Source organism: Ambystoma mexicanum, chromosome 5q (assembly GCF_040938575.1).
Source record: "Ambystoma mexicanum isolate Mex_15411 chromosome 5q, UKY_AmexF1_1, whole genome shotgun sequence".
In the NCBI taxonomy this organism is placed as follows: Eukaryota; Metazoa; Chordata; class Amphibia; order Caudata; family Ambystomatidae; genus Ambystoma; species Ambystoma mexicanum.
The window spans coordinates 940,142,697-940,154,736 of record NC_090933.1 but is presented as its reverse complement, the minus strand read 5'-3'; the positions used below and the strand labels follow the sequence as shown (position 1 = coordinate 940,154,736).

At 48.8% G+C, this 12,040-nt stretch overlaps 1 protein-coding gene across 9 annotated transcripts in view; it reads left to right on the top strand.

The window, feature by feature from the left end:
- The window catches only part of UBR5 (ubiquitin protein ligase E3 component n-recognin 5), a 2,447,509-nt gene that overhangs the window by 2,228,704 nt on the left and 206,765 nt on the right, over positions 1 to 12,040 (top strand). For all 9 annotated transcript variants that reach the window (XM_069621460.1, XM_069621458.1, XM_069621459.1 and 6 more), the window contains one exon: positions 2,599 to 2,683. In XM_069621460.1, the coding sequence (XP_069477561.1) occupies positions 2,599 to 2,683 (85 nt within the window). The remainder of the gene's footprint in view (positions 1 to 2,598; positions 2,684 to 12,040) is intronic.

Genomic DNA, 12,040 nt, shown 5'->3' with positions numbered 1-12,040 from the left:
GGACATGGACGACAACGACGGTGGAAATACCAAGGGGACGACTAAGACGGGGAATGACGACATGGGCCCTGGGCCCAGCAAGCCTACCCTCCCAATACCTCCCAGAGACTTATCGCTGGATATCCTTTCAACTCTCCACATGCGGGTGTCGGAGATTCAGAAGAGGATGCCGACAGCACCCTAGACGGCGGCTCTGGGCGCAACATGGGCAAAGTGGAAACTGCACCCTACACCACCTCATCAACCGCTACACATGCCCTCCCGCCCCTGCCCCCCCGCCCTCCCTATAGGGATACGGACACGGCAATGACGGGCACGGACAACGGCTTGGTTTTCCCGCCACCGAGAGCTTCTCCCCGGACGAAGTGGGATTGCTCCACGCCATGGTCTCCCACGCATGGGGAGCTCTTCCAGCTGTCGCTAGAGGAGACCAGAAAGGAGGGTTTCCTTTATCAACACTGTGAGGCCAAGAGGAAGACCATTTAGGCGGTGCCTCTCCTGGACGACGTTTGGTATGGGAGACTGGTGCTGATAAGAAATCCTGCCTCAGCCCAGCCGAAAAGAGACCGGCTGGAAACGAAGTACCAGGTGTCGGAGTCTGCACCCTAGGCCCTGCGGCCGCAGCCCTCCCCGGACTAGGTAGTCTCAGCAGCTGCGAGGAAGAAGTCTTCAAATCCCTCATCTTCAGCCTTCGTTTCCCCTGGAAAGCGAGGGGAAGAACTTGGATGTCGTGAGTAGGAAGGTGATATACTCGGGGGCAAAAACAGTCAAGGCAGTGAAGACTCTTGCGATCCTGGCCAGATGCAACAGGGATCTGTGGTATAAGATGGCCCCGCTGCTGGAATTTCTCCCCGACATTAAGTGGGTCGAGATGCTGGGCATCCTCCAGGAGGGCGGGATGGCATCCGACGATGCAATCACTGTGGCCATTGATATTGCGGATCCGGTTTTCCGACAGATGGGGAACGCTGTCTGCCACGGTCGTCGTGGCTGGTTGAAAGCCACCAACCTTCAGCAGTAAGTTCAGACGAGGGTCCTGGACATGCCGTTCGACGGGGACAATCTCTTTGGGAAGGCGTCGACTAATCTTTTCAAGCCATCAAGACCGACGCAGAGACGGCCTGTGCCCTTAGCACGATTCAGCAACATCGTCCTTTCTTTTGTGCCTCGGGAGGGAAATTCTGGAAGATCGTCGAAGGGTTTCGGCACGGGATCATCCTCGTACCGCCAGCCCTCCACGACCCAGCAGGCTTACAGCGGTCGTTCCGAGGCTTTCTGAGGTGGCCTTTGCTGTCGCTCCAAAGGCGGCACGCAGGCTGCGAAGCAAGACTGAACCGGCCAGGATGTCGGGCACCCACCCATACACCCTGGTGGGAGGCGGACAGGTGGGCTTCATCAGCAAGTGGGAAAAGATCTCCACCGACTGATGGGCGCTGGACGTTCTCACCCACAGACACACTCCAGAATTCCAACAAAAGTGTCCACAGATACCACGGATGGCCTGGCAGGAGCAGCACATTCCTCAGCTCCTGCAGGAAATACGGGCCATGTTAAGAAAAGGAGCGATCGAGCTGGTTCCAAAGCGACTCTGAGACTCCGGAGTCTTCTCCAGATACTTTTTGGTAAAGAAGAAGACAGGGGGCTTGAGGCTCATTGTCGACCTGCAGCATGTAGTACCTCAAGTCCCAATAATTCAGGATGGTCATGTTGCAACACGTGCTTGGCCAACTGGAGTAAGGGGACTTCCTAACGCCGCTAGATCTAGAGGACGCGTACTTCCACATCCTCATTCACGAGATGCATCGGAAGTTCCTGCGCTCGTCGTACAAGGAAAGCACTACACTGTTGTTTTGGTGGGGCAGCAGGCATGCAGCTTTGCAGCAATTGCTAAAATGTTAACTTCCCTATTATGGGGTATTGCTTGGCATTATTGACCATGCTGGTGAGCTTAACAGCTCTTGCTTCACTCTGGGCCATTAGGTCGGGTTTTTGGATATCTAACAATGACATTGCCGCCCCTCCCGCTGTGGGCTCTAGCGCTTCAATATAAACTTGCAATTGTGTTACACAGTCAGTGTCCAAAAGCCCCAAGAGAGGTAACAGAATAAATAGCCTAATTTGCAGTATGAGGGCTATATTGTCACTTGTTCTTGCCGAAGCATTCTATAGATGTCTACTGTGTAACGGAAAAGTGTGGTATATGTTTCTTTTATGAACCCCCATTAGTTATTAGTCACAAATAGTTCAGTGTTTGTTTGCGAGATACATTGAAGCAGTTCAGTGCATTGAAAGTCAACATAATGGTAGGTATTCCAAGCTTAATATTGGAGCATCTATTCCAACATTGCTATACTATTACGTATAATGTGGGTGGAAAGAATTATTGCATTTTTCATAGGCATAGACCGACCCTCATATTATAAGCACTGCTGCGAGCAAGTCATCTTCACTCTTCTGTCCTCTTCATACTTTGTACTGGGCGACTTCTGAATGAGGGAGTATGTGTATTAAATCAATGTAAACGGCTAATTTCTACAGCTTGATTTTATTGATTTTTGTTCAAAAGAAATTCATAATTGTTAATTTACTTTTGTTCAGGATTCTGGGTTTGTGCTTGCTGCAGAATGAATTATGCCCTATAACGTTGAATAGGCATGTAATCAAGGTATTACTTGGCCGAAAAGTAAGTATTCTCTCCTCATACTTTTCTTCTTTTTTTTTTTTCTTCAAGTTTTGTGGTACAGTAATGTCTGGCCATTTAAATTTTGTAATGGTGCTAGTTTTGGAAAGAAAAGTTGTCAAACTTGTTCATACTAGACCATGTACTTGCTCTTCTAAATAAAATTGATTTTCAATGGATTGCATTCTCCAACAGATTCCTCATCTTGATTATCCTCTCCGCGTCAGCTGCTCAGAAAACGTTGACCGGATGCGTACTGCAGCTCAAGATAGTCTCTCGACTCTCATGTTTCAACCGCTCCACTCCTAGACTCCGGACAGGACATTGGTCCTCATATTTAAGGAATGCACTTCGCCCCATTTTCTAATGGGTTCTTTCCTTCCATGAATTCCTCATCTTTGATATCCCAGCGCAGCTATTCTTATGAAACCTTTCTGCCGCCAGGGCGCATAGCACAGCTTCCGTCTGCTCTGCCTGGCGCCTTTACGTGCCCTGCGCCAGACATGACATTGGGGTCAGTATATTTAGCAACGCCACTCCCTATGATTTCAGATTTTTTTCTGTGCAGTCTGTTCTGTAGTTGGAAATATGCAAGTTTTTCTTTCTATTTTTATAAATGACGCCATGCCTAATCCTTCGAAGGACTCGAGCTTCAAGCCATGTAAAGTGTGCAGCCGGCAGATGTCAGTTTTCGGTCCACAACGGATTTGCTTGGGCAAGGACCATGACACCCAGGATTGCGGGTAATGCCAGTCCATGCACCCGAGGGTCCTGCAGGACAGGACTGTGAAGATCCTCACATTCATCCACAAGGTGAAGGGTGAGACTCTGCGGTCTCGGACGAGGTCACACAGTGCAGAATGACGCTCCGAAGAACAAGCGGCTACATGCAAGGAAAAGAAGAACCAGCATTGTAAGAGGTACTGACCCCGCCTCCCCCCCCGGCCCCCTCTGAGTGAGTCCTCACACCAGCATTAGTCTTCCTCTTCGAACAAGAAGAGCCCCCGCTCCAGGGAGTCCCCCAAGCGGCTGGCGCAGGTACTTTTTCTGACCTAATCCTCCACGCCACAGGAATGGGAGAACTTCTGCATGAAGATATTTGACATATTCACTAAGGCTCTGGCGACTGTGGCCTCGGCGCCTGTTGTGCAGGCAGTGGTGTCGGCTTTGGTTCTGCAGGGTCTCACCCAGTCTGTTGCTACCGGCAGGATACCCTCTGGGGACCACTCTTGCATTCTTAAGGGCTCGGGCCTGGAGTAGACAGAGTTGTCTCGTTGCTGACAGGCCCCGCCTTCGGGAGCAGCGGCTTCTGCACTGGCATTGTGAACCCTTTGGCTTCAGGGGAGTATGTCCCACTCCCTATGGATGCCTTCATGTCAAAGATGTATGACATCTATGACAAGGGCAACGTCCAGGTCCCCTTTGGGCTTGAACCTACGGGTTGCAGAGAGGTGAGGGATTTCTTTTTTTAAATTTTTTTTTTTTATTTTTTATTTATTGGCAGAAGTTTACAGCCAACACATACATCCGAGCATAAGCCACAGTTTGCATATATACAGTTTGGGGTTCATACAAAGCCAGGTAATACATTTTCAGAAGCTGATACCTATAACACACCTCAGCATTTCAGATTACACTCGTGGGACCTTGGGTGAGGACGTTCCGGATGCACTTTGGGCTGGACTGACAAGGTAACTATCAAAAGCGGACCATACATTCTTGGGACGGGAGTGCATTGGAAGCATGTTAATATTTTCTTCCTCGCAGGTCTGGTACCAAGTGAGTGCATTAAGCCACTTTTGAAAGGTTGGAGGAGATGGGCTCTTCCAGCTTTGAAGTACATATTTCTTAGCCACCATGCAACTTATATTCAAGAATTTGGACATCTTTCTGGTGTCATCTGTGCTCCATATCCCAAATAGCACCCGCTAGCAGGCTAGGATTAACCACAGCGCCAATAATGTCTGAGAGACCATGCAGGACCTCATCCGAAAAGCCCCCAGCACACAACACGTCCAGAATATGTGCAAGTGGTCAGCCCCTTCCGTTTGACATAGAGCACAGGTGTGTACACTATTTCGAGTAAACGTAGCAATTTTATGGGGAGTGTAGTATAATCTGTTCAATAATTTATATTGCATACATCTAAACCGGAAGTTGAGGGATACCCTGTTTGTGTGTGAGCACATTTTCTTCCATAATTCGTCTGAGATCTTAAGGCCCAGTTCGTCTGCCCATTCATTTCGAGCTTTAGGGGATTGGTCTGGGGCCTTTGCTAATAGCATTTTGTATAGGGAGGAGACCACACCACGGGCGCCACTTGAGTTGGCTATGTAGGTGACCTCCGGGATGTCAAAAGGCTCATCCGTGGAAGAGGGCCACATGGCACAGAAGGCAGTACAGAGCCTATAGTACTGCAGCATCTCCAGTGCAGACCCGGAGTGGCCCTGTCGCCATGTCTGTGGGGTAATGAATTTCCCATTGAGGAATAGGTTGGTCAATGCCTGGTACACCAGCGTCAGCCAGTGCTGGGCTAAAAGTTTATCGTGTGTGGGTTCAAGCCCAGGGAATCCCCAGATAGGGAGCCATTTGTAGTAGGGGCGAGATTCTATCGTTGGCGTAGTAGTCGGTGCCATGCTTGTAGTGTGGTCACAATGGGATCAGATGGGGAATCGGCCACATAGTCCCGACAGAATATTAGCGTCATAATGTTTACCTTGGCCGCCGCAAGCGTTTCTAGCTTAACATGCGGTGGAGTCGTTGGACACGGGTCCAGGTCCCCTTTCGGCTTGAACCTACGGGTTGCAGAGAGGTGAGGGATTTCATACAGAGTTCTGTGTAGAAGGGTGAAGATGTTCTTGGCCTGGCAGAGGACCTACAAGTGCCCAGTGGCCTCAACACCTCCCCACGGATGGCTATTTTACCAGGTCCAAACCCAGGAAAGCCTGAAGCTGTCTTTTAGCATTTGATGGCTAAGATGTCCAGGTCCAAGGTTCAATACAAACTTTTCTATATTCTGGCTTATGCCCCCAAGAAAGAGGTGCTGCTGCCCTTCAGTGTGGCAGTGGAGGTTGAAGACTACTACTTTCCTGTCCCTTCCACCGGACATAGAGTAAGAGGTTTGATGCATGGGGCAAGATGATGTTTGGACCGGGTTGTCTTTCACTGCATGCCATGAATTACTCTTGTGCCATGGCGTAGTTCTCCTTCGGACTGTGGCCAATGTGGCTGAGTATGTCCTAGAGGAAAAGCTGTGGGATGGTTTCATGTCCTTTGTCTCCGATAGCAAGGAGGCGGTACCCAAATGCTGCAGGCACACTGTGTGGGCAGATCCATTGGCACCAGCACAGTGGTCGGGCACCACCCTTGGCTGATGTTGTCTGGGTTTGCGGCCGACGTACAAACCAGTCTGTTGGGCATGCCTTTCTCTTAGGGATATTTATCGTTCTTGTGCTTCATCTCCTCGCCTAGCAAAACCCCAGCACTTTTTGCTGTACTTCTGGACCTTTTTCTTTCAATCCTGAATGAGTGGAGCCTTTTTCCACTCATTCATTCTCATGGGCTCTGTCTTTTGGAACTTTAGCCTTTGTAAATCTACCTGTACTATGGAGTCTGTCTGCTCTGTAGCTCTTAAAGGCATCTGTGTTTTACTACTACAGGGCACTGCTCCTTATGGGCAGTGTTGCTAGGGACCCCAGGTTATTTTCCTATATCCTTAAGTAAACTACAGTTCTTAGTATCTCTCCCAAAACTGTATAGTCTTGAGAGATTGGAACACACCACCTTCAGTGGGGTGCCAAAGGGATACTTATTATCTCTCTTCTCTCTGCTCTGTGACTTTTTAGTCACATAGACAATCACCTAGTTATGGCTGCTGGCAGTGGACGTGTTCTACCATCTATTGTGTGTTTTGTATACCGCAGGCTATGTGCATAGCCTCAGGAGTGCACAATAGGGGCACCGAAGTACCAACTTGGGGTCTCCCTTCTTTTTTCACCATTACTAGCAAGATCGTTCTTTGTTAGCCCATCTACCATTGTGTGTGTGTGTGTGTGTGTGTCTGTAGAGTGTCTGTAGAGTGTCTGTAGAGTGTCTGTAGAGTGTCTGTAGAGTGTCTGTAGAGTGTCTGTAGAGTGTCTGTAGAGTGTCTGTAGAGTGTCTGTAGAGTGTCTGTAGAGTGTCTGGGCAAGCAGGAAGAGGGGGGAGGAGTCCTCCAACCCCCTGTCCTTTGTCTGCCAAAGTGGCTGAATAGGACCAGCTCCAACTGGGGGTCTGGCTGTCCTGATTGTTCTGTCCTTTCTGTAAAATGCCCAGAGAGATTGCAGGGGGGGGGGGGGTGAGTGCTGGAATTGTATAAAGCCATGAAGATGAAGAAAAGGGATTCACCCAGTTTCCTCGAGTAGAACACAGTACCTTATTCTCACAATGCAGCTGGAGCCCTGGCAGTTGTTCCTGTTGGTTTCCCGCAGACCCACGATTCCTGGAGCTTCGTTGTGAAGGAGGACGTCTGAAGGGGGTCTGCACCACACAGGGATGAAGCCGGCAGCAGCGACAACGAATATCCGGACCACTACAGCAGTGTGCAGCGATTTCGACCACGACGGAGATCTCTGGCTGAAGATGATGAGCTGGTTATCCCCACCAGGCTCGAGGGAAGAAGACTCCGGACTGGATCTCCTCTTAGTCGTCGAAGGGTAGATCGCTCAGGACTGCAGCAGGGCTTCACCGGGACGGGGTAGTTGCAGCAGCCGTCGTTCTCTCTGCTTCTCTTCGGTTCCTTGAAGTTCCAGAGGCGACTCTGACTTCTAGCCCAAGAGACCTGCCTTTTATGCGCAAAACCCCCATTCACACAGCCTGGCTGTCAATCATGCAGCAGGGTGGTTGTCCAGCCGGGACAACCACCTCAGCCATTCATGGCAAAGTGCGACTTGGGTTTCCTAGGATACCATGTGCAGGGGGTGACTACAGCCCTCCATCACATTCAGCCCACCTAGACACCCAGCCGCCTTGAGGAGGGCTTCTCTGCAGAAGCCCGCCAAAAAGACGGTGAACAAAGAAGGCGAACCTAGTTTGCCGTGCAAAGTAAAACACAAGAAGGACTTTAACAAAAAGAAATGGCGAATAAACCCAACCGGAGCCAAAAGAAAGACGATTTGGTCAAGCGGGTTTATGTTCGAGGCTAATATAATAGCCAAGAACAGTACCACGTTTATCTAATATAATCGCGGTAGAAAAGTTAGGGTAGATACCACTGCCACCAGCCAAGTCTAAATGTTAAAAGAGCGAAACAATGCTCAAGGAGGTACAGTCAGAAAAGGGGTACAGATTAGCCCTTTCCAGTACTCCATGTAAGATGGGGGGTGTACTGGGTCTGTGGTAAAAATGACTATGTAAAGTAAATGGCAACTTTACCTTTCTCTGGGGGACAGTAGTCCGCCCCAGTGAAATGGAGTCGGGGGGTCATGGGGGGAGTCTTAAAGACAACCCTGGGTTACTACACTGAGGGTGCGGTGTAACCCATACAAGAACAGGGGCACCTGGAGTGGTGTGCTCCAGTGCCCAAGATCACACAATGAGTAAAAACACATAGGCCAAAACACATGTAAGAGTGGAAAAAGATGTACACTCTTACCAGGTGGAAAAAATAAACTCCAGAAATCCAGCAAAGCTGCTGGGGCACTCGCTAGGTGAGGGAAATTGGCCCTAGAAGGACAATTCTCCCTAACATCCCCAAACTGGTATCCCGAAAAGGGTGGATTGCGCCCAGGTTGCCTCCTTATTCATAGCCCTTTGGCTGATGGGAATGTGGGTTACAGGTGTCCCCAAATTGGTGTCCCATCAAAGGGGAATTGTGCCCTTGACGCCTCTTCACTTTGTGTTTGGTATTCACATTTGTTGGGTATGGCCCAATGTTCTGTTCGGAGCACCCCAGGGTCACCTTTAGCATCAAGCCAACTCACTGGTCTTCCTTGGCGTCTGTTGCTTCTGCGGCAGACCTTCTGAGTTCTGCTGCCAGCCCACACGTAACTTTGACGGTCTGCATGGCCCTTCGTTGGATCTCTGATGGCTCTGTTGAGTCTTCGCTTCCGCTTCACTGAAGCAACTCACATTGTGTTTGGGGGGGGGGGGTGTGGGGGGAGACTAGTCTCCCCTACGGCTTGGCTTCCCCTCCCGTAGCCATCCACAACCATGCTTCCTGCTGTGTGCTCTCTGCAATGCTGCACACCTTCTCTTCCCACTTGGGCTTCAGCTGGCACTCTTCCTTCTGCTTTCACGTCAAACCCTGCATTCTGGACTGCTGCTACCTCTACTACTCCTTTTGCGTTTTCTTCCTGCTGTAGCTCTATCTTGGGACTTAAATGTCCCGTCCCGGTGCTTCACACTAAAACAACTAAATTATGTTAAATGGCCCTTCTGATCCTCATTGACTCTAGGTCCTCCTTCCTCGTCCCAATACCACAGGCATTATGGATTTTGAAGTCCAAAATGGATATCATAGCAATTACATTGGTTTGCTCTACTTTACAATAGGCCATTTGCACTTCAGGAAGAATAGGGGAATCATGAAAAGAGCTCACCGGTTACCCCTGAAATGAGTCTCCAGCCCATGTGATCATTGTTGGGGAGATGTATCACTTGTATGCTGCATCCCCTCTCCTAGTGAGACCCCCTCCCCCCAACACGTTTTGCTAGACATCTGGAACTTTTTGCTTACATCCTGAATGAGTGGAGCCGTTTTCCACTCATTCTTTTTTATGTGCTCTCTCTTTTGAAACTCTGTTCTGTGTTTTACCTTTACTATGGAGTCTACTTTCCCCCAGATCTCTTTTAAGACATCTATGTTTAACTTTTGCACCACACAGCGGCTTATGGGCAGTGTTGCTGGGAACCTTTTGGGCTCTCCTTTTGAGATTCTTTATCCTAGAGTAACTACAGTTCTTAGGGATAGAGGGATACATAGTATCCCTCCTAAACTTTATATCCTGAGAGATTTGCAGACACCACCTTATGTGGAGTGCCAAGAGGGATACCTAGTACCTAGCTGTTCTGCTGCTTCATAAGACTTTGAGCCCTCTCTGTTAGGTAAGATTTCCACAGAGCTGGTAAATCTTTCTTTCCTGGTTCAACTCCAGAACTTTTTGCTTTTCTAGTGGGATATTTTTCATTAATACCTCAGGGAGTGGGAACCTTTTTCCACACTCAACTGTCTTTAACTCTTTTTATGGGTGTCATTTTTAAGACTCTCCATAGTGCCTTTTTAAAGTTATCATGTCTAACAACTTATTGGCAATAAGTGCCTGTTGTTGCTGGGTTGCCCTAGGGGCTCCCCATTTAACTTTCTTGTGCTAACCTTGAGTGAACTACAGTTCCCAAGGGTAGAAAGGATCTTTGGATCCCTTTTTACATTTTATTTTGTGAAAACAGCACACCCCACCTTATGTGGAGTGCTGGGGAGATGCAATGTATCCCCTGTCACATTAAAACTGTAACAATTCTGTTACAGTGACAAGCTTACCTTTAATGGCTGGTGGCAGTGATACCTTTTACTAATTTGGTGCACCTTTACCGCGGGCTGTAATCACAGCTGCAGTAAAGGCACCTAAGGGTGCTCATTTGACCTTATTTTTCTGCCATTTTAGTGTTTCTGTTGTTTCTTGTTCCTTCCCCTGACATCCAGGGCGGGAAATTCCTTTGTTTGAGTTTTGTCTTCGGCGGGAGTCCCCTTGACACCCCGCCCAGGCTCCAGTCAGTCTGTAAGCACAGGAAGTGGGGAAGGAGTCCAAAACTTCCCCCTGCTTTGTCTTATGCCTTCATTCAACTCGACCAAATCCCACTGGGGGGGTTGGCTGTCCTGATTGGACAGCCAGACGCCCCTTTCTTGTAAAATGCGGGGAGAGAATGCAGAGGTTGTGTTGCAGTTCCTGATAAATACTGGAAACCTGGAAGCTGAAGTCATGTCGACCACTGGAACAGAAAACCGAAGAGGATGACGACGTAAAAGAGGCGGGAATGATTTCCAGCGGCCGGAGAGCCTGCTGTGTAACCGCAGCCTGCTGCAGCCCTTCCTTCCGATCGACCTAGGGTCTCCGAAAATGACGACCCGAACCCAAAGCCTGGTGAGACCCATTAGACTCAAGACCTGCATTTTGAATCATTCCACGGGTTGCTGCAACCTTGCGTTCTTGCAATACCCCAATACCCTGGGACCACCAGCCACTGTGCGGTGCACGGTCTTCCTAATTCCGAATCTCGCTGAAACCTCGTGGGCATCCTGGTCTATCCCCAGAGACACAAATCGAGTCCAAAAAGTCCCCTCACAAGAGTGCTGGACCTTTTTAACAATGAGAATTCAACCGCAATTTTCTGTCTTCTGTGCTCCTTGAAAAGGTACCAAACACGCAGAACCGCATTAAGCTGCGAGAGAAATCTTGCCTAGAGCCTTCTTCATCGATCCCTGCTGCAAAGTCCCTTCTGAGGTCTTGTGTTCAGTCTCCAGGACAAGGAATCCAGTGACCGGGTATTTGGCTGCAGTCCCTGAAGTTCACCTGCTGCAATCTCTTCTTCATTGCTGAGGTACCGTGTTGGCTTGGGTATATACTTGCCTAAAGCCTGTTGGGATTTCTGTGTAGTCCTGGGGTGTTTTCTGTGATTTAGGAGCTCCCTCGTCCAGTACACCCAGTCCCACTGCTAGAATCCTGCTGGGGTGTCTTCTGTGAAGCCCCTGGACCCTCTTCTAACCCTAGAAGTAAAGTACTCACTTGTTTGCCAGTTTTCCTAAGGAAACTCTGACTTTTGCTACTAAAGAACTTATTCTAACACTGCCTGTTGGTCACTACTCCTAGTGACCACCCTTCTGCCACTGAGAACACTCATGCTCTAAGGGAAAGACTTTGAAGGGATTGGGACTTCTGCCTAGAAAAGAAATCAAGTGTTTTACTTACTTGTAAAGAGTTGGTTGGTTGGTAACTGTAATTCTAAGAGTGAACAGTTACAAAACTTCTTACTGATCTTGACGGTGTGATGCACTATTCTTAAAAGTATGGTTAACATCTTTTCTTCCTTATCCACTGTTTTACCAGTCTAAAAGAAAGTAGATGTGAAGGTATTTTACTCTCCTGCGATTGGGTTGTGCCTCTTTACAAAAGTAATCTGTTGGTTTCACCAGATTATTCCTGTAGGGTAATTGTATGAGTGTCCTCCAACTGTTGGTATCACCAGGTTAGTCCTGTTAGGATAACTGTATGAGTGTCCCCCAACTGGGTCTTGCTTCCCCGGACTTGCTGCTAGCCTGTCCTTAATACGTCTGCATTAGGTTATTGCTTACCTAGAATAACTATTCAGTAAAGTGTGACATTGGGT